Source organism: Lates calcarifer, linkage group LG4 (genome assembly GCF_001640805.2).
Source record: "Lates calcarifer isolate ASB-BC8 linkage group LG4, TLL_Latcal_v3, whole genome shotgun sequence".
Classification (NCBI taxonomy): Eukaryota; Metazoa; Chordata; class Actinopteri; family Centropomidae; genus Lates; species Lates calcarifer.
The window spans coordinates 24,978,935-25,006,571 of NC_066836.1; the positions used below are offsets into that span (position 1 = coordinate 24,978,935).

A 27,637-nucleotide genomic window follows, 5' to 3' on the forward strand; every position below is an offset into this window, starting at 1 on the left:
TCATGTCCCTACTACCCCCTTGGCAAGATAATGGCCTTGGCCAAGACTTGATCTCTCAGCTCTTGATGATTATTATTACCATTATTATTCATCTTGTGTGTGTGTGTGTGTGTGTGTGTGTGTGTGTGTCATCATAGCATGTCCTGGACACACTCAGACCCGGAGTGCCTAATTGGGAGAACCAGGAAAATTCCCAGTGGGCCGGGCTGGTAGTGGGGCCTCGAGGTTGCACTTGCTAGGAATGGGCACCGGAAGGTTTAAGCAGCATTTCTCCAACAGCCAAAGAGTAAGCTTGCCCGGTAGGTCCGTGACTGACTGGAAACACAAGCTTAACATTGGTTCCATAATTATGTTTTATCCTTGAGTTGTTCCCTCCAACCTGAGACAGAGTCTCAACCAGTCTGATAGTGAGAGTGAAGAAGAGCCACCAAAGCACAAGCAATGAGCCCAGAACTCCAGAGAGGACAGGTAGGATTCAATCAGTGTTAATATTATAAAGAGTACAGTCTAGACCTGTTCTATAGGAAAACTGGACAGAAAAACTTAATGATCTTAACTATTAAATAAAAAGAAATTATGAGATAATAAGTCATAGATATGATCATATTTAGACCTTTTTTTAATCTCATAACTATGACTTACCATGGTTTTTTTTTTGTATAAATGAAGTGTAAGTTTTTCTTATATTTTCAAGTAGTGGAGATAAGCTTTCATAGACATGAGAAAATAATTTGAACAATTTCTAAACAAGTACATGGGTATCTCAGTATAGTCAAATTTAGTCAAGATGTTACAACTCTAAACCTCAGTCACATTAGCTTAACATATTCTGCCAAGACAATTGGGCATTAATTGAAATTACAATACAATACACTTACTGTATCTTAATCTAGTCAACTTCAATAAATTCAGTAAGAATAAGTCACCTGAACTTAGTATAATGTCCCAAAGAAAGCATGCACTGTGTACTTTTAAATAAAATGCAACCAAAGGAGGCTGTGAATTCAGAGAGATAATTTGATGAATAACTGCATAATTTTAGTGGTAGTGACAGGTATGCCAATATTATCCTACTCCTTAATAGTAGTAACCATAGACATAACTTCACTCATGGTACCAAAATGCATTCTTTCACAACAGTAACTGTAAGCTCCCAGAAATGTTGGAGAAACAATGTGAGGGACACATGACCACTTCCCAAGTCAAGTCAAGTCAAATTTTATTTATATAGCGCCAGTTCACAACAGAAGTTATCTTGAGGCACTGTACATATAGAGCAGGTATAGACCAGTACTCTTTATCTTATACAATTTACAAAGAGAGACCCAACAGATCAGAATAATAATGACAAAACAGTGAAACATTAGTAGCACTAACACTATCACTAACACTAATAAATGTTTAATTATTGTCGCATCATCAGTTGAGCTGGATCATGGGAGCAGCAGGAGACTCTACAGCTCTGGAGGCAGAACCCTGCAGTAAGAGACAGTAGAAGAGAGAGAGAGACGCACAGCCTGGGCACTGATGTGCTTGAGGGAAGAAACACACAGTTAGATAGATACAGTGATATTAAGACGGTTTATAGTAATCTTGTCAGCAGGACATCATGGACAGCATTTAATAACTACTAAGCTTAACTAATGCATTGAGACTGACCCAACCCGCCGAAGGAAAAATGGTAACCTGAAATAAGAATCAGAATAATATGCTAGCCGAAAGGTAAGGCATAAAGATGAGTTTTTAGTTTGGACCAAGTAACATCTGTGATGATTTAGAACACAATTTTAACTCAAACTTATGTCCATAAATACAATGCCTCAGAATATGCTGGGAATAACTTCCCATATTACAAACAGAAATCAAATACACATTTAATATTACATGTTACATATTAAATGAAAAAAGGATGTGGCCAAAAGTACAGGAGACTCGGTATAAGCAAGTACAATTAAAAGGCTAGTACAAATTACGTTAAATGCATTACTCAGTTTAAGTAAGGATAATATGGCTCAAAATGTCAACAAGTTGGCAGCTAGTGTGATTGCACTGCAAGATGGTCCCATGTTCAAAAATAAAATGTGGGCACTTTGGTCCATGTTTGAACTGGCATGCTAATATGCAATGTGTATCAAGTGAGTAGACTTACGTCAGAAAATCCAAATTATCTTTTTAAAGAGCTTCCTGGAATGAATGTACAGTATGTAGAGCTCTTGTCTGCCATCTGTGGTTTGACTTCTAGTCACTGGTAGCCCAGACTTGATCAGTCTGGATCCATAAACATACACACCAGCATAGACATAACAAAAAATGCACAAGACAGAAGTAGGTCACATGAACACATTTATTTGTCTTGCATATTGGTAACTGAATCAAAAGTCCCTATAATTCACTACCATTATGTTGACTTAGAAAGAATGAATGAGACTAATCATCACACAGGCTACTGTTAAACAAAGTAGATGAGGATGGAAGAGCAGAATATTAAAGAAACAATAAAAGAAAGAGCAGGAGGGATGAAGAAGCAGGTTTGGTATTGCCCGGACTGTATGACTGTGTTTTATCTTAAGTTTTATCTAAGTGCTCAAAGTGATTACAACAACAAATATAAATGGAGATTGTGTAGCATTTTTCAGATGATTGTGCGGAGATGAGGTTGTGCATAGGAGAGTCAGATGCAGTGTTCAAATGGTCCCTGATCTGCAGCAGTGACAAACCACTTTTTGTACCAAAAAACTACATTTTATCAAACAAAGTAGGCAGAACTGTACTGGTCCAGAGTAGAGCATTGCTTCCACATGTGGACAGATGTGAACCAGGGACATACTGAATGCACTTCACCACTGTATACAGTGTATACAGAGTATACAGTATGTAGTCTTTAGCTTTTGAAAATTCACTTAAATAGCTTATAATTCATTTTTTGGTGTATATATTTACTGTCAGTTGAATTATCCAAAGTGTGACCATGTGGAACCAACCCTGCTGAATGTCTTCTGTCTATTTAGTACAGAGCTGCAGTTGACATACAGTATACTGCTACAGCATCAAAGTGATCCAAGCTGAGCTCACTACTGAACTTGAAGCCACTGGTTTCCACAAGAAGATTCATTTTCTGAAATAAAATGACACTGTGGCACAGTGAGGTCAGAACTGTAAGCTATGTTGCGTGAAAACTAACTGACTGATGTGGATGTTGATGAGAGAACAACACAAAGGTGTAAAATTATACAAACCCTGAGAGCCTGAGGATTTGCATATCAAAATATCCACTAAACAGAGAAAAACAAGAGAGAAAATGAGAACAAAAACAAAACAAGTCTGGCCATATTGTACAGGTTTTTTTTACCTTCTCATAAATTGTCTATTTATGAAAAGGCACGCATTTTTTAAAAATATACTGAGATGTTAACAACAACACACAGCTCCAAGTTCCTCTTATAAAAACGCAACAAATTAGTTTTAATTGACAACAAAAAATATGACATCTTCATCTAAAAAGTGAGTAAGTATACTTGGGAACACAGTTACAATTCATGTTTTATCTTGTGACTGGTCCCATCATCATACACACTCACTCTGTACTCTGTGAGTAATCTGTTGTGCACACACTTAAATGTGTTACAGTGTGTCAGCATGCATTCAAATTAATGTACAACTGATCTGATAAAAATATACATTGAATAAGATTAAACATAGTGCTGAAGAGGCATCAGGTCCTTTCATTCAAATGGGAATGCCTGTAGAGGTCACTGTTATACTACCTTTACAATACAGTCAGCACCCATGCAAAACAAGTCACACAGACACACGCTCTCTTTATCTCTCTCCAGTAATCATACATGAACATGCGCATGGTTAGAACAGTACAAACAGTGTGTGGAGTCACATGAACTGAGAAGCCACCTCCTTCAGTGGGCTTCACAGATGTAGCCTTTACATGACCAAAGGCCAGAAGGATGAACATGCACCTCCTCCCTCAAAGAATAATTTGTTTATAACCACTTGGTCTCATTTCAGTGGTTTTGTCCATCTTTCCTGTGGCTAGGATAACATACTCCCTAAGTACATTGCTTCAGTTTGGGAGCATGGAAACATGCAAGCACTACAACAAAGTCCAAGTCCAAGTTAAGAAATGCACTTAGTCAAATGACTAGAGAAGCCAACAGTTTATTCAGATTATAGATATTATTGCAACTAATAATTTATTGTACAGGAAAACTGTGTGCACCAAAGTGCTGTAAAGGGTGTAGTATGCTTGAAAGTAAACCAAGTATTGGTTAAACCAAGTACTGTTCAGAACTGCCAAGCTTGACAGTAGGATTAAAACTCTCCTTGCCTCCCAAATCTCTCTCCAGGAAACCTGTGTCTTTTTCAGGTTTCAGGTTATTCAGGTAGTCTTCATTAAATGAATTGTACAAATGGGCATGACACACAAGCCTCTCCTTGAAAGCATTCATGGTGTGACACTCAGTTGTAACCCCCTGCCCTTGTTTACTTTGAGGCATACTGAGGCTGTAAGTACAGTGGAGGGTGTGAAATCTGGGATGTTGGAGTAATATTCTTACAGTTTGCCTTAATTGACTGCTCCAAATAAGTATGACTGGTTGGTTTTATTTCCAACCTGTCTGATTGTCTGACTGCTCCTGTTTCTTGAACCATTGGTTGTCTTATTGAAGTCACTATATTCCCAGATCTCAGCCATTAACTTGGTGAGTACAGAATTTTTATTGCTGACAGAAAGGATGGTCAAAACTACAAAATAAGACCCCAGGTAATAAACCTCCTTTAATAAGACACTAGTCTCACAGAGACCAAAACAGATAGGGTGTTTGGGTGCTCTTTGTCAACTCTAATACTTCATGCTCAGTTGGTATTCCTGAATTTGGGAGGGCTTTTTGAACACACCATACAAGTGGCTAGTCTTTCTTTCTTTCTTTCTTTCTTTCTTTTTTTTTTGATAAAGCATGGGAAAAGAAGGTCACATTTGTCAGCCATATGTGGTGGTTCCTTTAAATTGACTTAAGCCTCATTGGCCCATCATAACACATTCAGCATAAAAATGTGCGACACTGAAGGAGGAACCCCTGAGCTGGGACATGGGCAGTGTGTGATGACCCATGAATGATTAGTAAACTTTTCTGCTGTCTTTGTCTTTATGTTTCTACATCTATAACATTTCACCTGTCCCCTTATGAGACTAAGGTGTCTAAGGTGTTTCATTTTTTAGGATTTTTGTCATTTTAGAGGAGTGTGCAAACAATGGTCTAGCATTGAATACAATAGCATTTACATCCCTATTCTATTCCCTTTTCACTTTCAAGACCCCTCATTTCAGGTATTATAGAAAAAGGAGAGACAAAAAAAATGTGATTAGATGCATAAAGCAGGGCATCTATTGTTGAAGCACCGAGGCAAGTATTACTGTGCATATGTACTCTTGGGATTCTATTTGTGTCCAACAAAGATATAAGAGTGGGACTTTTTGTCCTGTATCATGTGCTTGTGTTTGATCTGGGTCCCATTACAAGAACCTTGACTGGGAGAATAATGAGTAAGCAAGACTCATAATACAGAATAATGACTGATAATTGTTTTTTCAAGTCTCGTAAAAGATACATTTTCAAAAGTTGCTTAGACAAATATAAAAAATATTATTTCCCTCCACTTTCTGTCTTTCCTTGGTGTACTTAGTCCATCACAAGAAATAGGCCTAAATAGCAAGCAATAGGAAACTGTAACTTATACCTGTTGAGCTGTGTACAATAACTCTCCAGGATAGTTGTAAATATTCTCATTCACACAAGGCTTTATTTATGCTCACATCTGAAGAACCTAGAAGATTAGTCAGTTGTCAGTCTTTTGCTCTGCAGCATATTAGTCTGGTCTTCAAAGCATAAGTCAGTAACGACTGACGTGATATGTGTCTCTCAGATAGTACCCAGACAGTGAGCATGTGCTTCTGTTTTTAGACAGCAGCGCTTGCCAAATATGGGATATGACAAGTGCATCTCTCCAGAAAAAACTGCAAACAACTCTTAACACTTTAATGTGTTTCAACAGTGTCTTTGTCAAGAGGTGCAGAGCCCATACCATGCAATAGTTGTTATGGTTTATTCTGGGTAGTTGCTGCCTTCCATCCCATCAATCTTTTTTTGGCATCCCCGTCTGTAAACCTTTCCCTACATTTGGGCTTACATACTTGTTTCACAGGGCGGTGTCATGCTTCCGTCCAGAACAATGTGGTTTTCTCGTTTCTCAGCACTGTGTTCTGCTCCCTGCCCTCCTGCTCCTTCCTCCCCTACTTCCAAAGTTACTAGCTCTTGGGTACAGTTGAGTGGACTGGCTTTGGACGAAAGTGGGCTAGCACTGCTGCCTGAGCCGACAGCAGACCTCTCCATGTGATTCCTCCCTTGGTGGCTTAAGCCTGTGAGTTGCCCTTCACCTTCTAAGCTCCTGGCTGATGAGGGCTCACCTCCCCCCTGGGAGTATCTTGGACTGACAGATTGCTGGGCTAGGGATGGAGATTGCAGGATTGCCAGAGGAGACTTAGTTTCCCGTGTTGCAGAGGAAGGAGGTGGAGAAAACCTGGAAACCATGTCGTCAGAAAGTAGTTGAGCAAGCTTAGCTGAGCCTGAGCCTGGGGTAGCCACTGGTGTCATTACTGCCATAAGCACATCATCTTGAGATCCAATGAAGTCAACCTTGAGGGCTCTTGCCTTTTGAGGGCTATTAAAATCTCGCAAAGAGCTGCAGACACTGTCATAAGTCACTCCAAAGTTTTCCACACTCTGTGGCACCAAATCTGAATCTCCAGTGCCACTTCCTCTGGGGCTAGACACAAACTCATATAAACCCTCTTTGATGATGGTCATTGGCTGAATGCTGTCAGGGCCCCTGTTCACCTCCTTGGTGCTGATCTGACTTAGATCCAAGGGAGGGGGGATACGTTGGTGTTTAGTACCCATCTTACCTCCCTCAGCACTTATAAGAAAAGAGCTTTCTCCTCTTTCCACTGAAAAATCATCAGCCACATTGGAGAATTTCCTGGCAATGCTGACCTCGGGTGAATTTTGCTGGGCTTGTGTGTAAGTCAACGTTTTCATCTCTATCTGCCCCTCTATTATTTTTTCCTGCTGTTCTTGAATGGTTGTTGCCTTGTTGTAAGCTTCTTCGAGCCTTTTTACACTGAGGTGCTGAGGGGTAGTTTTGTTAGGTGAGAGCTTGGCTCGTTCAGGAGAGCCTAGCTGAACCACTTCCTGATAATGGGAATGCTGAGACCTGCCTGGACTACCCACCTCTGCATTAGAATAATGTTTGTGGTAGCTCCAGCGGCTGGGTGACAGATGATTATCCACAGGACATTTACTGTCCTCTCTCTTTTCCACCAACACATCGGTGAGTTCCATACTGCGTGCAAAAGCATCTTTTAGGTTAATAGAAATAATGCTTCCACTCCGTTTGGCTCTTTCTAGAGCTTCCCTTCTCTTGATGGCCTTCTCCTGCCTCTTTTGCTCTCTGTAGAACTCAGAGAAGTTGTTGACAATGATTGGGATGGGGAGGGCAATTACCAACACACCTGCTATGCAGCAGAGCCCTCCTACAATCTTGCCCAGCAGGGTTTGAGGGTAGATATCTCCATAACCAACAGTGGTCATAGTAATGGTAGCCCACCAGAAGGAGGCAGGTATACTGGTGAATTTGGTGGCGTCTTCATCCTTCTCAGCAAAGAATACCAAGCTAGAGAAGATCATAATACCCATGGCTAAGAAGAGGATCAGCAGACCCAACTCATTATAGCTTCTTCGCAAAGTGAAGCCTAAAGACTGGAGTCCTGTTGAGTGCCTTGCCAGCTTCAAGATCCTGAGGATCCTCATAATTCGGAAGATCTGGACCACACGGCGCACGTTCTGGAACTGCATCACGCTCTTGTTAGACTCAGTCAGGCAGAGGGTCACATAGTAAGGCAATATTGCCAGCAAATCAATGATGTTTAGTGGAGCTTTGATGAAATCCCACTTGTTGGGTGCTGAGAGCAGACGCAGAACATACTCCATGGTGAACCAAGCAATGCAGACAGCTTCCACATGGGCTAGGCTGGGGTTATCATTGAACTGGCCAAATTCATCTACAACCTGCAGCTCTGGCAGGGTGTTAAGAGACAATGAGATGGTGGAAATGATGATGAACAGAATGGAGATCATGGCCAGAACCTGCACGACAAAGACAAAACAAAGATAGTGGGTTACTGTGTTAGCTGTGTATATATTAGTTTCATAAATATATATCTGTTCAAAGACATATGATAGGATGCAGAACCTGTGATCCTTTATTAAATTTGGTGTGAGCATGTAACAATTTGACTGGGGTATAGGTCTTAGCTACCACAGCTGTGTGGCTCTCAGAGTTTGTCTGTGCTGGTTCTCCAAATGATGAATCCTAATGACTGACTAAAGATCCCCTGACTCTTCCTCTCATGGAATCATGCAGTTGATGTGTTTGACCTGGATGGTCCCCAGTAGACAAATCTTGATGACCTTGTTGATCCTCCACCTCCTGCCACCAACAGATCAACGATTTCAGTTATCCAGCTTACAGTACATATCTCCACCTATTGGATGGATTGGTACAAAATGATGCACAGACTCCACAGTTACAATAATAAAAAAGTATCTGCACCAAGAAGTCTTTATATAAACAAATGCAATCTTCACAGGCACCTTTATTATAGAGATGATTAATAGTAATCAGGAGGGAATGAGTTTCATTTTTGTTGTAATAAACTTAAATGTGGTCGTACATATTTTGGGATTACATAAATTACATTAGTCATATGTGGTGGAAAGACCTGATTTTAAGTTGATGGTTTTGAGTCAGATAGGACTCTTGTAGTCATATTTATTTATTGTCTTTTGTTCTTGTGGGTTTGCCAAACTTGCAGAGGTAAAACGCTACAGCAGCATGATGCTCATTCCATTGCATCGTCTGTTTGGTCCTTGTTCAAACAATGACTTAAGATCAGAAATCACTGTTCCCACCTTACACCAACATTTCACAAATTCCTGTAAATTTACGTGAAAATATCAACAGTATAATACTGTTATCTTGGTCTATACAGTACATTACCGTTATTTTTCTCGGTAAATTGCTTTTACAGTACAACCATATTATTTTTACGGTATTTTACAGTATAATCGCTTAAATTAAAGAAAACAGTACATTACTGTATTTTTGAATTGCATTTTGGGAAGACAAAGAACACATGGGCTCACATTTTGACTGGACAATTTTTTCACCCGCCGTCATCCTGCAGATTACAAGGTAAGAGTCTTTTTGTTTTGCTCGTTAGCGTCAATAGACAAAATACATCACGACTCCAATCAGCTCCTCCTCATAAGATTTTAACACGCCAGAGACCTCCTTCTGACCTATTAATCAATCTTTAGGAGTCTTTAGCTAACGTTGTTTTCTGTAGGTGAATGCAAAGTGCCCTAGACTTTAGTAAAGTTTTAGTTAATTTTTGAGATTAGAGTCAGAGCCGACACACAAACACCACAGGAGGACTCACACTACGCACAATCTGAGTGAGTACTTTGTCAGCTAACGTTAGCCACTTCTAAGAACAGGTCTGTGAAGCTGCTAAGCGGGAAAAATCCTTTTCCTGTGTCTGAAATCGTTTGTGATAATTGAATATAACAGGGACTTTTCAACACCTGTTTCAGCGGCAGTTTGAACGTGTGTCATCGCAGAGAGGAGCTGGACCTCAGATCCTGATCCTCCACATTGAGTTTCACCTTCTCATGTTCACATTACTTTGTGTTACCTTAACATTTGCCAAGCGCAAGTCTCTAAACGACGTGGCTCATTTTATGTAAACAGCGGGTCTTTACTGTGAGTGTGGCGCCTGAACTGACGGAGAGCTTCTTAGCTAACATTAGTTGGATATCTAAACTACAGTCAAAACGTTAATTTCGGTTTAACTGTCCCTGTGCTTGAAAAACTGGAAGGTGTCGGTTGAGGCTGGGGGCGGAATATTCAGAAAGGATTGTTAATATAATACAGCTGTTGTTCAGCTGTAGCTGGCCTGTGGTCTGATGCTATTTAGCCTAGCACAGAATGCTAACATCAGTTAGAGCTGAAGGGAGCTTGTAAAGCTGCTCTGGTAGAACCACCTTTGTTCACATGTTCTCTTCAGACTCAGTTTTCTCTGATGCCTCAGTTGTGTTCACTTTAGAAATTTTCAGCATGTTTCCATGTTCTTACCTCTTACTTATGTATCATCCTTATGTATGTATCATCCCTGACTCCCTAAGAACTTCCAAAAATGTTAAGGTTCAGGCATCACGAGTGTGTGATGGAGTTACCTTACAATACACCTAACATGCCATGTTGACTTTGTAGAGCCAAGTGTGATTCACTGACTTGGTTTTTATCTCTAACTTAAAGTAATAAAGTGCTGCGTGGACTTGAGCTAGGTATGGAGGAGTGTGGAGGAGCCAACATGGAGTTCTTCAAGAAAAAACCCACCACTGCAGATGTCTGGGAGTCCTGTCACTGAGTCCTAACCTGCTGTCATTCTGCACCATTCAACTGCTGATGGCTCACTTCTCTGAGACCCTGGAGGGGTTGGTCCTTCTTACAAGGGTAAGGCATGTTTTTTGTTTTTTTTACATTACACCACATACACAATGCATGCAGCAAATACTCATCAATTCAGATCAGTCCATGATCAATATAATATTAAATATACATTTCCTATTTTAAAACAACAGGGCTTGTCTGTCAATCAGTTTCCTGGGCATAGTATCATTTCTAGTGTGACAACAGCAGTGTCAATGCTGAAATGGGTTTTTCTTTGTCAAGTTTCAGGTGAAACACCAGGAAGCCGTTTTCATCCCTGAAAGATCAGCACTGAGGGGCACGTCATTTAGGATGACATCTAGTCAGCTTTTCTGTCCAGGCTTGCTGCTGTCTTTTCTACTACTACAACTTCAGTCTTCACTACCGTCAGAGGTTCATTCGGAGGTTAGATGTTCACATCCTTCTGCTGGTACTATGCTCACAGCAGCTTTGAGGACCTTGTGTTTCATCTCACAGGTCTAAATAAACTCTCTCTCCTCATTGTGGAGGAAAACATCATTCAATTTATAAACTGTATTGATTGGCAATGTGTAATTCCTAAAAAAGATTACAAAATGTAACATCACTTACAGCTAAGGTAGTAAAGAACAATGATGATAGGGGAAAATATTTGCTATGTAAAAGATTTATATTGTTATTATCTCAATTAGTAAACTTTTTCACACCAACTCGTTTTTCAGGTGGTTCAATGGGATAAATCCAGAGAGAAGCTCTAAGATTAGATGTGGCAAAGTCACCCAGAAAAAGATGACATCAGTCACCCTCATGTCTCCAGTCTACTAAAGAAATGAATGGACTTTGATTTGGACTTTATACAAGTCAGTGAACACACACTCTGTTAGTCTCTTAACTACACTCTAAGACGAGTCAAAATTATTCACTTTGTTTTTTTGTTAAATTGTCTTAAATGTTCTTGAATGTTTTTTTTTTTTATTTTCACAAGCTTAATAAATAGAGTAATGGTCCAAAAAGATACTTTGAAGCTGTGTTATTTGTCTTGAAAGTTGAAGTTACTCATTGTATTAAAACATGGTGTTTTATAGTAGGACTACTAAGGCGTATTTTATCAAATCACAAGGTTTAGAAAAAATATCTCTGCAGTTTCTTTTGCTAGCAGTTAATTAATGTATAGAGTATTATGTATTATTAGATTTTACAGTAATTAACTGTTGTCATAGATTACAGTAGGCATGTTGTAAAATAACAGTAGCCTGCTGGCAAATCTAGCTGCCAGTAGTTCAGTGTTATTTTACGGGGAAATTTGTTACATTGTACACACTGTTCATTACACTCCACTGTGCAAATTTGTTAGTCTCAACCAACAACATACTTATTTACAGTAACTCATGATTTGGCTTAGAGCTTTAACAATGGGGCGAGATGTTTGTCTTGAGGGTGGGATTGGGATGAAAGGTCAGCAATGGTCACTTCTCAATCAATACTCTTGAGATGATTTAGCTCTGAAAGCTGTATCATGTCATGCACAGTGACTGTTGCCCCTAAACCATCTTCTAGTATTTGCAAGAATAACTGGAGTCTAACATCAAACTTCATTGGCATGTTTTGTTAAAGCAGAGTAACTGCCACATGTTATTCAAAGCAAGTATTTCAAGTAAAGTATTTCATGCAAAAAACAAAAAAACAAGACTGGACATCTTTACCTAAAGACTGTAAAAACGAGCCATGTTCTCTCTAATGCTGGGTATGTTGAAGACACAGAGTCAGAGGACTGCTGTAAAGAAGAGGGTTTGAGTTCACAAAAGATGGTAAGGCTAAAAGTAGCTATTAAGTGGTTGTGTCAGGAGAACCTCCAAAAAATAAGTCCAAGTCTAAAAGATAAGATATATTTTATTTATCCCACTTGTGAGAAATTTACATGTTACAGCAGCAAGAAACGAGTGACAAAAATGGAAAAATAAAGATATAGAAAAATAAAAATAGGCACAGAAGGGTAAAAAAGTTTAAGTGCAGCAATCAGCATTAAAAAAGTCTGTAATAAACAGAAAATGTGCAGGTGTGAAATGTGCACTTGTAAAGACGTTAGTTTGAAATATTACTTTTGTTAAAAATGTCTAGCACCATTTATGAGGACTTGTAATGGTAAGATAACATCCTTGTGTAGCTGTACAAACAGCTTGTTATGACCCCTAGTTATATTTTATTTTCATGCAACATCTACTGATCATAGTTATTATGTGGGTGCATAAACTGAAGGAGGCTGGGGTGGATGGATGGGTCCACAAAACACAAGACCTTCTCACAGGACAATGCTGTTTGTTTCCTGTGTGAAACCAGTTGTCAATATTGTTTCTTTTAACCATGACCATTCTGCAGCCCTAGCCATGTGTTGATTATCCTAACCCTGAAAATGAAGGTCCTCTAACCTTAAGGAAGCACCAAACCATCATCTTTTCCTAAACCTTAATAAGTAGTTTTTGAGCCCACACACAATCAAACAGTAACTGTTCTACAGTGTTTACTGCATGTTTATTATTGTTACCATGACAACAAAGGTCCGGTGCTCCTATGGGTCCTATCAGAGGGTAGGAACAAGTTGGAGGACTTGTTGGGTTAGCTCTACTCAGCCTGTAAGATGAGGTATTTTATGTCATCTGTCATCATCTTTTGTCAAAGACTGAAAAAATAACCCTTCCTCTCACCTTGGGGCTTAGAGACTTAGACATACATTACATGCATTACACACTTGAAAGAACTGGACACCAGGTCCAGCAGACAAGCATAAATGTTTGATTGGCTGGGTAAAATGTGGATGCGTATGAGTTTTATTTTCACCCCTGCTGATTTATGAAACTATGTCATAATTATTGTCCCTGCCCCTATTCGTTCCTTATTTGAAGCTACAGTAGTTCTACTTCTCACAGCATGGCCGACGTAGAAAATGAACTGAGGGGATTCAACAGTGCTACCTACAACCTCTGTTCAAAAACACTGACAAGGAACTGTAATGTCCGAGCTTAGTGAGGTAGCTCATGCATGTGCAGTCTGAGTCTTCTCTCTGCAGCCGTTGCTAGGACATTTCAGGATAATTGTAATAGGATTGTGTTGCTATCTATAGAAAGGATAGAAAGAGGTTAGAGGTGGTTACTCATTCTTTCCTCCCCCAACAGGAAGAATCAGGCACTTGTTAAACACCCCCAAGAAAAGCTTTATACCAAAATAGAAAAAAAGAAAATTATTATGTTAAATATGAGAGTACCCTAAGAGATGCTGTTTCTGAGTGAACAGGGGCTGTGGTGCCTCATGCTTTGTTAGCTGCTGCATCACTGATGATTGGAAATCATTATGAAAACCTTGTGATTCAATTACTACTGAAATTCTATCAGGGATTTCTAAACACCTCAGCATGTAGTAGTAGCTTTAGTAGCTTTTACTGTATATGTGTGAGGGTTTTGAGACTTAAAACCTACACTTCAAATTGAGTGCTTACAAATGTCATTAGAAATGTAGTCTGAATGAGAAGAAATATATGTAAGCGAAAAAACCCTCAGGGTAGAGGTCAGAGTGGTGCTGATAACTAATAAAGGGAATTCAAATTCTACAGTTGCAGTGCTACATCTACTGTAGTGTTAAATTATTGCTGTTAAAGGAGGAAGCACTCCCTTTTTCTGTTTAGATTTAGATAATGTGAACAATGTGTCAATGGAAGGCAAGACTGTTTTTCCACTTGTTTGGAGATAGAAGACCACTACTTAAAGATGTAGTTGAAGGGGTTATCTAATATCTAATGTAAAATTAAATAATGAAAATTGAAAATATAAGATTAATGTCTGTTGAGTTGCTGATATAATTCAAATGCTTCCATACAATGCAATCTGTTCATTTTCTGCTATCTAGAAACTATTTGTGTCTGTGTGTTATGGTGCACATTCACCATGTTGTGTATGCACAGCATACAGCACCCTCTTTGTATTTTTGGACTAGCCTGGCTTAATGTGCAAGGGAGGCAAATTGATGCATTTTCAAACAGTAAGGACATAGATATAGTGTTATCATAATATATCTATAACAACAATGAACTTTGTAACAAAGTGAAATACTGTATAGGACATCACTTCTCGTTTGCCTCTTGTATAAAAATAGGCTCCTTTTAGTTTCATAATTCAGTAGCTTGAACAGTTAAAACTCAATTGAATATAATGTTATATATGTCACAGGAATAATTAAAAACTTTTAGTATTTCATTAGAAACAATAAACATTAAAAATATGCAAATGAAAGATAATTACATTTACAACTTAATCATTCCGTGTCATTATTCTGTCTTTACATACATTCTGATAAATATTATGACATAACATATAAATAATAACTGAATTTAATATGGAATAACAAAAATCATTGATCTAATGTATATTGTCCATTTTGTCATTCACTCATCTGTCCTCACGGCATATTCCATCTCACAATTTTTTACTGCAGCTACTTAAACATTTAGTTTTCATTTCATGATCACTTCAATGTAAAAAGGGTTATATTTGATTTAATTTAAAAATGAATAAGTTGCATATCTATCTAAAAATTATAGCAATCCAGAACTAATTCATTTTTTTCATGTTTGTGATTTTTTTCTTTTTCTTTTGACTGTTTTTAACTTTACATACTGCAGACTGCATATTAAACAGTGGTTAATTGCAATCAGTTACAGTCAGTTCCTGCTGAATATGCCTATTTAATGTAAAGACATGCAGATAACATTACTAATCTCTGTAGCTGTATTTTTTTACTGTGCCATGACGACTGTCCCTGTGACTCAGGAGAGTTCCTGTGAAATCATGTGATGGAAAGATTCTCCCCGCCGTCTCTGGTGAGGGCCTATCCGAGTCAAGTCAATGGACACTGAGTATTACAGTCTTACACAGTGAACAGTATTTCTGATGTGTAATAATCCTCATTCAGACTGCATGACATTGTTCTTTGTTTTATCCAAAACTGTTTTTAGACAAAACTGCAAAGGAATGCAAGAAAAGTGAGAGACAGTGAGAAAGATGAGAAAAAGACATGAGAAGATAGATGGAAACCAAAGAGAGACAGGACAAAGGGAGGTAGAGGGCAGGTGTATCAAAGTGTGTCCACCCTGCAGCGTCTTAATGGCTTAATGGCTGCCAAATGCTGTGACCTTGGCATCCAGGGCAGATTTAAAGCAGTACCAGGAACATGCAAGCTGCTTTAGAAGCTGTACAGTGGAGGAAGAATTAATGGAGGCTCCACATTTAAGATTCAACTGATCAATAACACTTTGAGTTTCATATCACAGTGGGTCACTAACAAAGAAATGAACTCAACTGTAAAACACAGTGAAACAGCTCCTCAAACAGAGATAAAAGCTGAGGAAAGTCAGTGTTAATAATGCTGCATGCCTCCCTCATGTTGTGATATAAGTGAATGAACTTCTCAGTGACTTGGTTGGCCACTTTGACCTTTCCTCCCTAAACTTTAGTCATTGACAGGGTGAATGAATGACAGGATACCTATGAAATGTGCCATAGATATCCATGCACTGGTGATTAAGAGGAAAGTGCTCTGATTATTAGGAACAAAACACATGATCATAACAAGAAGAAAGGATCATGATGACTATCTGATATAATTATTTAGTTTTATTTACTGCACACACATACACACACATATACATACTACATACGTACAACTAGCTAGATAGATAGATAGATTTTAAATTATGATTCATCCTGTGGGGATCATGAATTTCAACAGCAAGTTGTTAAGATATGATATCTACAGAGGCAGGAAATGAGAGAAATTGACAGAGACAGAAAACACACAATGGAATAAAAGAGTGGATGAAGTGACTGGGCAGAGAAACTGAAGCCCTGATCAATATGTGAAGGTATTTCTGGAACAACAGGCATAGTATCTGTTGGACAGCTGCTGTTTCTGCAGAGGTCAACACGGTTTATTTATAAAGCCGGTCCTGTTGTTTTCATCTGCTGTTACTCTGAGGTCATTCTGATATTCACTCAGTCATCCAGTCACTAATCCAGATATTCTGCTTTCACTGTTGACATTAGGAGCACATTTGTAACACACATTAAAAGAGGAGATTGTTTGGACCACTTGCAAAAAACAGCCATCGAGTACTCTGGGTGTAAATCTCGGGGCGAGAACCTTGAAGGATCTGGATTAAACATCAGTGGGTTGGGTGGTGATGGTGGTCAGAAAAAAAGGAGAACTACTCTATTCCCTTTGTGGTTACACGTCCACAACTCTGACTGGCTGAAGGAAGTACAGAACATTATTTTCAAATTACCTCTCCACTCTGTCAGAGCATTTAGCTGTTATTCTGAGCTCAGACACCTGCCCGCATCCTTTGCAAACATGCTTGCTTGGGAAATGTGAACTGTCCTCTAGAGTGAGGACACATGAAAAATGACAAACTGTGTACCATCAGAACTCAATGCCTCCATGGTACGCAGTCTTGCTTTTTGCACACTAAAACACAAACACACACACACACACACACACACACATAGATGGAGACAGGGAGGGAAGAGAAGCAGTGAGAATAAAGACAGAAAGACAGAGTCAGAATTACAGTAATTACTCCTAAAGAGAAGCCTCTGGCTGGTCTGTGTGACAAAGTGAGCTGTAATTAGCCAAACGTAGTATGTTATTAGCCTTCTAGGCAGGGTGATCACTACAACACCTACAATGAACCACAACGGAAGCTGCTCTGCTGTGGACCTGATGGTTTGAGGTCATTTGGGGAATCTTTGTTGATGTGTCACAGAGGAAGTTTTTTTGATCTTGTAATGATATTTTATTCCCAAATGTTTAGAGAGCAATAAGTGAGATTTTTACTAAATCAATACAGGGTGAGTCAATGCTTCTGGGTGCGTACTGTTTTGCTGAAAAGGCTTACACACACTTTGAACACAATCCCCAAACCCCCACACTTCCTGAGATTTACATGTTCTGAAAGATGGAGGATGGTGCCACACTCAAACCTACAATTAAGATCTATTCATTATCAAGCCAACAAAGAAAACAAAAAAGCAGTGTCATATATGATCATATTCACCTTAACTTTTCTTAAGAAATCCACAATACATCGATTTGATGAATAAAATCAAAATCCTATTGTCTGAAATGTAAATTACACTGATGTTTCAGGCAGCCACCTTCCTCGGCAAGTGTTAAAATAAAACCAAGAAGGAGCTTGCAATAAAAAAAAACCTGACTAAACATGAATAATATTCCAAAAATCACACCACAAAACCAGGACAATGTGAAGTTTTCATGCAAGCCAGATGGCATTAAAGTGGCGCGATAATGAATCCAAAAACACTCTCTCTGTAGTAACTAACTCTGTCAGTGCCCACAAAGCGACTTTAACTGTATAGTTATAAGCACTGAAATGTCGGTCTACAGGAGACTTCTCATCATGGTTCCTACTGGAATATTTATATTCCATTACATTCCTTATGTATGAGTGTTATTTGGGATATGAGTTTGGAGGATATGGCTACATTGTTGCACTTGATTATATTACACAGCTCACTGTGTTTGTAGCACTTACCAGTTTGCATGCTGAGGGAGGGCAGCATGCAGTACATGAACAAGCAATTTAAGTGGAGTGCTGTCTTTTGCTGCCTTTGAGGATCCAGCACCCATATATACAAACTGGGTTTGAGCACACTGATTAACGCTGCAGCTGTGTAAAATAGAGATATAATGAAACACCAAAAACTATTTTAGGAAAAAATGTCTGGTGGTCTGGTATCATCATAGAAACTGAACCTAATGGAGCTCCTGGTCTGTTATGTCCCCAGATGCTGATGTCTTTGTAGAATCCCATGGTGACCACAATCTTAATTCAAACTTTATCCATAATGACTCAGAGAAATGAAGGCCAGAAGGCACTTTACACAGAATCACACCAAACAAGTAGTTGGAACTAACCAAGAGTGAGTGACCAACCAATGTTTGTGACCATTGTCCATATTTAGGCCAAAGATCATGGGAACAAAAAAATGTAAATCTTATTAATCACCAACTGTTACAGCTTAAACTAACACAACACAGTACACTGTGAATTAAAACCTCAACAAACCAGCTCTTAGCGAAATTACTCATATATTTTATATATCAGTGAGTTTGTAAAAAAAGAGCAGTTTAATAGAATGCTATTTTTAAATATTGCTGCAATTCATCTCAAATTAAACAGGAAAGGCTATAATCAACATAAATGTTTTAATTCAATGCAGCTACAAATTTAATCATTGTACACTGTCATAACACACATTAATGTGATCCTGTGTGGAACTGAGAAGAGACCTACACACTTTGGAATCATAAAATGGTTGTCACAAGACCCATTTACTTGGTTTTTGTGGCGCTTTCAGCCAAATCTCCTGGCTTTCATCAGCAGCTAGAGTTTGGTCAGTATAACTAGAGTTATTATTATAAGTAGTAGCAGTAGTGTTACTGAGAATTACTGAACAAACTGTTGATTCCAGGCTGATTGTGGTAAAGACCATCAGTCTGTCAACCACATCCTGCGGCCATATAACACACAGCATAATGCCTGAACAAGGGCACATACAGTACCATCACTGCTGTGTGCTCACCTGCACACAAAGTTAGCAGTGACGCAACTGCAGGGAAATAAATTCACAAAAATGAGATAGATATTTTAGTGGGGTTGGAGCATGTTAATTATGTTTATTAGAGCTGTAATACTGCAATACTATAATACGTATACATGCAGTATTATGTTTGACTGCAGGTCAGGGAGATCTCTTTCAGTGTGATCCTCTTCCCTGCAGAATCGTAACCTCTGTGACACTGGGCCTGACATGATGACTGGCAAAAGGTCAGTCAGAATTAATGTGTATATAGCTACATTTGTAAGTACTCTCCTCTGATTTAAAAAAATAAAACAAACAAACAAAAACTGGTAATAAACCATTATGTCTCTGCACAACCACCCAGTAATAATATCAAACAAAAAAACAAGCCAGAAAGACAGCCTGGCAGCTTGTAAGCTGTGGTACACTCACAGATGGACACATTCACCAGGAAAAGATTTACAGTCGACGGAGTGAACTTTGCTGTAGATGGCAAACTGCTTTGGATCAGCCTCTTTCCTGCTGGAGTGATAAATCATTCTCATTTGTATTAAAGAATTCAATACTGGAAAGCTACAGTACATTAGTGAATACACATCACTCTGATGCTCCTCTCTGAAGACACAGGGCCAGGAGCCACTTACTACTTACTGCTGTTTGTGAAAACATGCTACATACACAATGCTGAAAGAGACACACACACACAAGCAGTGAGTCATTGTTGACTTTTATAATGTCCTGATTTTCATGCAGGATTTAACAATGAATCTTAAAGTTCATGCAAGTGTTGAAAGATTGCTGATTAGTAAATTTAATTCAGTTTAAAGAGCTTAATGCAAATATAATACAATGAAAAAACTCTACTTATATTTTGACTGCCTGCATAGGCCCATGTTGGTTAGGAATAATAATTCTTTTGGGTAAATTGTCACACAGCTTGTTGTGGATTATGCCTGGTAAACGTACAAAAGCATATAGGGCTAAACATCTGGGACACCAAGCCACAGCACAACATAGACCAACATTTCAGTTTCTCTTCAAAACTGTACACAACCACAGCAATGTAAAAAATACTTTAAAAAACTAAGCCTGATGTTTGCTTTGCAACCTCCTCTCGTTGCAACATCAGGCAGTAATGCTAATCTCATAATTTAACTATGTTATATAAAGTACTTACGTGAAAACATAAGCAGTACACCGGAAAAGTTTATTATAATCATCCATTGCGCATGTAAAAATACTTAAAATAAAAGTTAAAGGTGAAGCAGGAGGAAGCTTTCCAAAATCTAATGGACATTTTTAACAGACAAACTCAGTAATAACCTGAACACTCATCTTCATTTGAACCCACATATAAGTGGTTTAGATGATATGGTTCAGCTTGGTCACATCCTGACTGCTGGCTCATGTGGCTGTCCTCATGCACTCAAGTTGTGTGCAGTAGAGTTACTCTGTTCTCAGATCTATATAATGAAGATGTTGGGTATATGAGAAATGATGGCCAAAAAGTCCCAGATCTGAAAGGTAATCTAAACAGTACTGTGGAACTAGATCAGATTTTAGTTTTACTTAACCTGGAGCCACATTCTTACACTTGAAATATATTTTATGATGTCAGGTAGTTTCCTCCACTTCTCATTTATTTTCTAACTAATCCTAAATGATATACTAATAATACGTACAGTAGTTGTATGCATACATTTTAGTTGTGTAAATAGTTTCTCTGATCCTGTCAGTTTGTGAAGTCTTTCTCTTGTATCATTGTTTCCCCTCTTTTTTTTTTATACATATGCTCAAATACAACTATGAAATATAGAATGATTATGATGATATCAAGATACATCATTGAGCTTAAACTTAATGAGGAAATTCTCTTCTGCAAAGCAACAGCCTGGTACCAACATGTTCATTTTAAAACACAACATCAAAATGATAAATTCCTCTTCATTAATGAACCATTTCACTGAAATACACAGCATTTGAAAGTATTCAGACCCCTTCATGTTTTTCACATTTAAAGGTGAAGCCTTATGCTAAAATCAAAACAATTATTTTTAAATTAATGTAATTAATCAATCTAAAATCTATCTCCCATAATGACAAAGCAAAAATCACATTTTAGAAATGTCTGAAAATTTCTTAAAAGGGAAAAATAATTCTAAAATCTTGTTTTTGCTTTGTCACTATGTGACATTTAGTGCATTTTGATGAGGGATTTTTTTTTAAACTTGTGCATAAGGTATAACTTAACAAAATATGAAAAAAGTGAAGTGGGGTCTGAATACTTTCTGAATGCATGTATCATAATGTCAAATTAAACTTTAAGCAAAATGCATACACTCAATTTTGTTGAAATAAGAATCAATTTAATTTAAATAACTGATATGCCCATAGAGAAACACTCCTAACAGCCATCTCTGGTGATAGACTTTCCCCTTATGAACTGCAGGAAATCTTTTTCACTTCTGGCACAAAGCAGCCAATGAGGTCAAATAGGAAAAAAACATTTTGAAAGCCTGGAGTCATAGGAGGAGGGCAGAGTTAGACTTTTCTGTCAGCTATGGACCAGTCGTTCATCAGAGAAACTATGTGTGTGTGTGTGTGTCTGTGCGCTGGGTGTAGTGCAGTGTAGTTACCCCCACAGGTAATGTCTCTTGACAGTTGCTAAACATTCATTCATGATTTTTTTGTGTTAGTTGATTAATCTATATAATCTTATAAATACTAAAGACAGAGGGTATCAGGCAGAGGACATGTGCAGAACAGACAGATCTCCCTCATGTTATCAGATGGAAAGTTTTCTTTATATTTGAAACATCAGAATTTGCACCTCATTGTTTGAATAAATGGGTTAAAATGTTTTGCTAATGACCACCACATGATCACTCTGTGGGTAGGTGCAGTTTGGACATTTATTGCATCAGTTAAAAAAATATTGCCATTGAGTTTATACATTCATTACCCTGTGTTCTTAATAATAGATGACTGAGCTAACAGTTTCTCTTCAGTCTACAGCCTACAGTGTGCATGTCCCTTGTCCATCCACCTGCAACCACCACACCCACCTCTCTCCCTCCAGCAGATCAGACAGTGGACAGGACAGACTATCCAACCTGCCAACAGTTAGTCTATTTGCAGCAGCAGCAGTCCTGGTAAAAGCCCCAAAGGAGATTAAGCCATACTCCTAAGTCATACTCTGTGTGTGTGTGTGTGTGTGTGTGTGTGTGTGTGTTTGTCTACTTTGACCAAGTGATAGCCATACATGCACATGTGCTGTTTTAACTCACTGTTGGTTCCACCCACACTCACTCAGAGTTTAAATTTTACAAGAGACTGTACAGAATAAGAGAGTATATGTGTACCTTGTTACGCTTTATAATGTTGCTTTGACCAATCCTGAAAATGTCTAAGTGAAGCATTAAATACACTTGACAGACTGAAACTGAAACTGAAATTAAACAATCCAGTTTGTATGTGTGTGTGTGTGTTTTGTCTTGTGTATGTCCCTCTCACTACAAAAGAACATGTAAAAAAACAAATAAAACAAAACATAATCGGAGCCAAAACTAAGAAGATTACACAGATTATGTAAAGTGTATGAAACTAATCTTTATTATTGGAACATTTAATACTCATATTATCCAATAAAAGTCAAAACTATTATAGATGGTTGTCCATCTGGACTCTGACTGACTGAACTACTGTGTGTGTGTGTGCTGCACCATGTTTCTCAAAAAGCCAGGTAAGGCCTCTGTCCTAATTGACAGCAGCACTGGGTGGTACATCTCACCAAGAAGGGGCACTCCTATTGGTTAAGAACTGAGCTGCATGAGTGCTGCCACAGAGTGACACTGCTGGTATCAGTGCAGCATAGCCTAAGCAGCTTCTCTCCTGCTGACACTATGGTTCCAACATGGTCACATGGACTTCTGAAGGCCAGTGCTGTTGTATTAATAGTACGAAAACTAGACTTTTATCCTCACAAAAACAATACATACACATATACACGCAATATGCAATATTACATTAATCATGTCACATTTTGGAATCTCTTTCTTGTGCTGTTATTTGCTGTATTGCTATACTGTGGAGTTGTCAACATGGTTCACAGCTGTTCAGTGCAGGAAAAAACAAACGCTTAGGGTGTCTCTAGAGCCATACACAAACAACTGCACATCCAGAGACCACTCTGTCAAGCAGTGTAACTCTGGAGATGACACCACCACACAAAATAAGTCAGGCTACACAGCAAAAATGAAAAAGTTGAGAAAACTTCCTTTCAATAGAGTGCACTAGGTGATTTATATTATTTATATTGTTTAATAAATGACAAATCCACATTCCACGAGAAGTTTGGAACTACAGTATACTGGGCAGCCTAATAGAATTAATAACATTAAAAATGAATGAAAAATATAATGGTTTGTCTACATTATATATTTATATTGCCCAATCAATGGAGAAAATAAAGGTTATTTTTAGATTGGAACCAGAAGCTCAACAACAATCTTTTCAGTGCATGTGTGCTTATTATTTGCCTTGTCTTGATTTCCTGACACAGCTTATCCATGCAAGGCTGTTTAACACCACTGATGACTTTTGGAATTGCACCTGTGTGGCAAGCGCATTACCACACACAGATTTCTCTGTGAGTTAATTTTCAGTGTGCACTGAAATGAACTGTAACCAGCATCTGCACAGAAAGAATGGAAATCATATGATGTACTTTAGCTGATGAAGTTCAACATTATGTTCAAGGGAGGTGATAGTGTTTGTGTGATTCAGCCATTACAGCCCAGATCTGAGGCCTAAACATAATCAGGTCCTGTGTGAATCTAGCTCCTGCTGCTGCTGACAGTGCACTTGGCCTGGGCTGCTCTCCAGTCAGTCAGCTGGAAACAGGGGATCAATTAACAATAGCAGCCCCCACTCTGTTGTCTTCCTCAACCACTTGCTTTGTGTATGTGTCCCTTTGCACTCATATCTGTTACTTTTCTCAGTTTAAATGATATCATTGTGTCATGAGGATCACTCAAACACAAAACAGCTCATTCACACTGTTGAACAGTTTTCTTCACATGACGTTTTGCCAACCCTCTCACTTAATTTAATAAACAACACAAATAAGACAAAGTCTTCATCACATTTCAGCACACATCAACCACACTGAACTCCACATGTCTTTGTTTCACCTGCTATACATAAAGAACGTCCTGCTCTGACACATGCAAAATCATCCACTATCCATGTAATTCCCTGGGACTGGGCTGCTATTTCTCACCTCAAACTGATATAGATCTGAGTCATTTGTTATCTTACTATAAGTCATCTCACTATAGAGCTCCTCTCCTCTCCTCTCCTCTCTTCTCCTCTCCTCTCCTTTCATTCACAAACTGAAAAAGTCACAACCAAACAGTAACTATATTCCTTCCAATAATAAGACTTTATTGTAAGTAGTCTATTTAGAAGTAACAGACAAATATCCACTCTTGTCACCTCATTAGTAATGGACTAATGCTCTGCTTGGACAGTATTTTCAGTAGCTGTCTGCTCTGCTGCAGACAGTAATAAAACACAGTAAACTCACTGTGGTAAACAAATTGTCAAATGACATTTTTAAGCTTGCAGTGTGTACTATCTCACTGGAAATCCATACTTGTTTATACAGAAAACAAATGATGTCATATTTTCATCAGAAAAAAAATCATGGATCACATAGATCAAGTGTATCCCAGAAATGGAAACTAAACTGAACTGATGGATATTTCAATGTAACAAAAACACTGTACATTCCTTTTTGGAGGATGTGATACGAAATTTTTGGAAGCCCACACACACCTATGGCCAGAAACACTACTGTCTGAGTAGGAACAGGCTATTTATTATATCACTGACTGCATCACCACATTCACACAGTGATGTTGGCTTTGTCACCTTACATTGTTTGCCTGGATTTGGGGAGGACATTATAAGACTATTATCACAAAATTAAAGTGGTGTTTGACCTAAACTACCAAAAAACTCCACACAATCCACAGAGCTCACTGTCACAGTCACAGTTAAACAGGGACTGTTTTTCAGCTTCCAATGAAATCTGTTCACACTGTGTTGTGTGGATTATCAGAGTTATGGGATGCTGCCTCTGATGTAAATGTACAGTAATAATTCAATGCAGTGATGGGTGAACCATTTACTACCTGTTAAAACATGAAACACACACTACCTTTCAACTAGTGAGGACTACAGGACAGTCCAGTGCAGCGCTGGCACACCAGAATGCAGGAGAATACAGAGCAGTGATCCCTCCTCCTTCTCCTCCTATGTGTCTCTGTACTTTATAAATAAAGGAAGGTTGTGGTCCTGATAGCACTCTAACAGCCTCTGATGTTTCTACATGGACCTGTCTGAGGCTGCCAATCACAGAGGCAGGCAGATGAAATGGACCTGCTCAATGGGTGTCTCAAACCCATCTCAAGGAATTAGCATTATACTGTGGAACACACAACAAATAACAAAATTCTCCTTATTTGTGGGATTTCATTAAATCTGTGTTGTCCTGGAACTTTGACATGCAATTAATTCAATCACAGTTATAAGAAACCCTGATATTTGAACATACATTTGTATTTTATAATAATGCATCATGTTGTATGAGCTAATCATATGTTTTGGATCAATTTTTTTATTTGCAAAGTAACTAAAATGCTGTAAAGTATAAATACCTCAAAATGATGTATAAGTTCTGTACTTGAGCAAATGTTTTGGGTTTTATCAGTCACAAATCACTTTTATTCAATATTTGAACAGCTAAAATCACTTAAAATCACTTCATACGTTAACAAATTGAAAACATGCTTGATGTTCTAACAATCAAAGTAGGACCAAATGCAATCATACAGTAAATAACAATTGCAATTTTCGTGCCAGTTTCTTGCTCTGACCCATTTGAGTGATTAAATACAACCGTGTAGCATTGAATAGAACAGAATACCGGGAGCATAACATCCTGTCTTTGTGATAACTTTGAAATTGACCTTTAAAACTTAACATAAGTCAAGGCTGTTCCTGTGACCTCAGTTTTATCAGAATATGAACATATCTACACATTACTTAAGTTAAAGGACCCACAAGAGATAGTTTCAAAATGGATAGCCATGTCTTGATGATCCCCATAATGCAACCCAATAGCAAACACCACACCTTGATGTGGAACATCGGTGAGCTGTCACTGAACAAGATGCCCATCTCCATGAACCACAGTGCAAATACCATGAACCTGCAAATGCTTCCAACCTATCCTGAGCCTTGGCCATTTCCCCTCTCTGTGTAGATCCACCAAGTCTCTTGCTAACCTGAGAGATACTGGTACTTGTTTACAAATTAAAATTTTTATTCCAAAGGATTATAGTATGAGATTCTATTGTGGGGTAAAGCTTTAACAACATGTTAACGTTAAAAATGAATGAGTGTGGAGTGTGTACAGCTTGTGTGCAGCTTTTGTTACCTTTGCAGCCACAGATGAGCTGGGTTTCTCCAACAGATCCCAGAGCTTCTGTCTCTTGTCAGGACAGCAGCCCTGGTCCTCCTCCTCCCCCTCCTTCTCTCTCAGCGTCTCCGCCTCCCTCCTCAGCTCCTCGTTCATCTGCTCCTTCTTCTGGTGGTACCGCGCCTGGCAGCATGACTCTAGGTAGATTTCATCGATACCCCAGTAGTCCAGCTCCTGGCCAAAGGATAGAGCGCACATCTCCTCCATCATGTGTAGTTTCCCTGTTCGGTAGAAGTTGAGGATGGAGGAGAAGGCCACCGGGTGTCGGTCGAAGAAGTACTCATTTTCAGTGAGGCTGTAGTCATCACAAATCTCCAGCAATGATTCATGAGTGTTGCAGTCTCTTAGCCGTCCCAAACGAGTTCTGGGCAGCCGGTCCAGTGTTCTCCACAGGACTTCATGTGTGAGACCTCCAACGTTGAGCCTGACCCGGCGGGAGCGGGCCTTGATACGGATGATGTCGATGGGCTCAGGTGGGAGCACAGGAACTGCGGCGGGCCGGGGGCTGACTTTGGTTGTGCTGAAATTCACTCTGTCTGTCATGTTTGCTCTGTGTATGTGCTGCTGTCTTACTGTGGATGTGGGACCAGTAGAGGTTGTGGTGGTGCTTGTGAGTGTCTGGAGCTCGTGAGGCTCAGTGAGATGATGTAGGTGGCTGGTCTGGAAAAGTTGCCTAGGCCCACCAAGCTGACTCAGCTGTGTTCAGACCACTAAGCTCTTGGTTAGATCCATGGCTGGAAAAAAAAGATATCATACATGATGAATGAAATGATATGATTTTCCATACAAAAATCCACATACAAACAAAAAGCAAAACAGAAATCCCTGTGTCTTTATGGCTGGA

At 38.8% G+C, this 27,637-nt stretch overlaps 1 protein-coding gene across 1 annotated transcript; it reads right to left on the reverse strand.

Annotated features, from left to right (window-relative positions):
- Positions 1-5,848: 5,848 nt before the first annotated feature.
- LOC108896756 (potassium voltage-gated channel subfamily B member 2) lies at positions 5,849-27,520 on the reverse strand. Its single transcript, XM_018695999.2, has 2 exons — positions 26,752-27,520; positions 5,849-8,213 (listed from the first exon to the last, which is right to left on the reverse strand). Exons 1-2 carry the CDS (start codon positions 27,334-27,336, stop codon positions 6,195-6,197), a joined length of 2,604 nt encoding a protein of 867 aa, XP_018551515.1. The 5' UTR covers positions 27,337-27,520; the 3' UTR covers positions 5,849-6,194.
- Positions 27,521-27,637: the final 117 nt, after the last annotated feature.

Coding starts and splice junctions, on each gene's coding strand:
- LOC108896756 (XM_018695999.2), bottom strand. CDS start 27,336: ATGACAGACAGAGTGAATTTCAGCACAACCAAAGTCAGCCCCCGGCCC. Junction 8,214..26,751: donor GCTCATCTGTGGCTGCAAAG/GTAACAAAAGCT, acceptor TTTGTCGTGCAG/GTTCTGGCCATGATCTCCAT.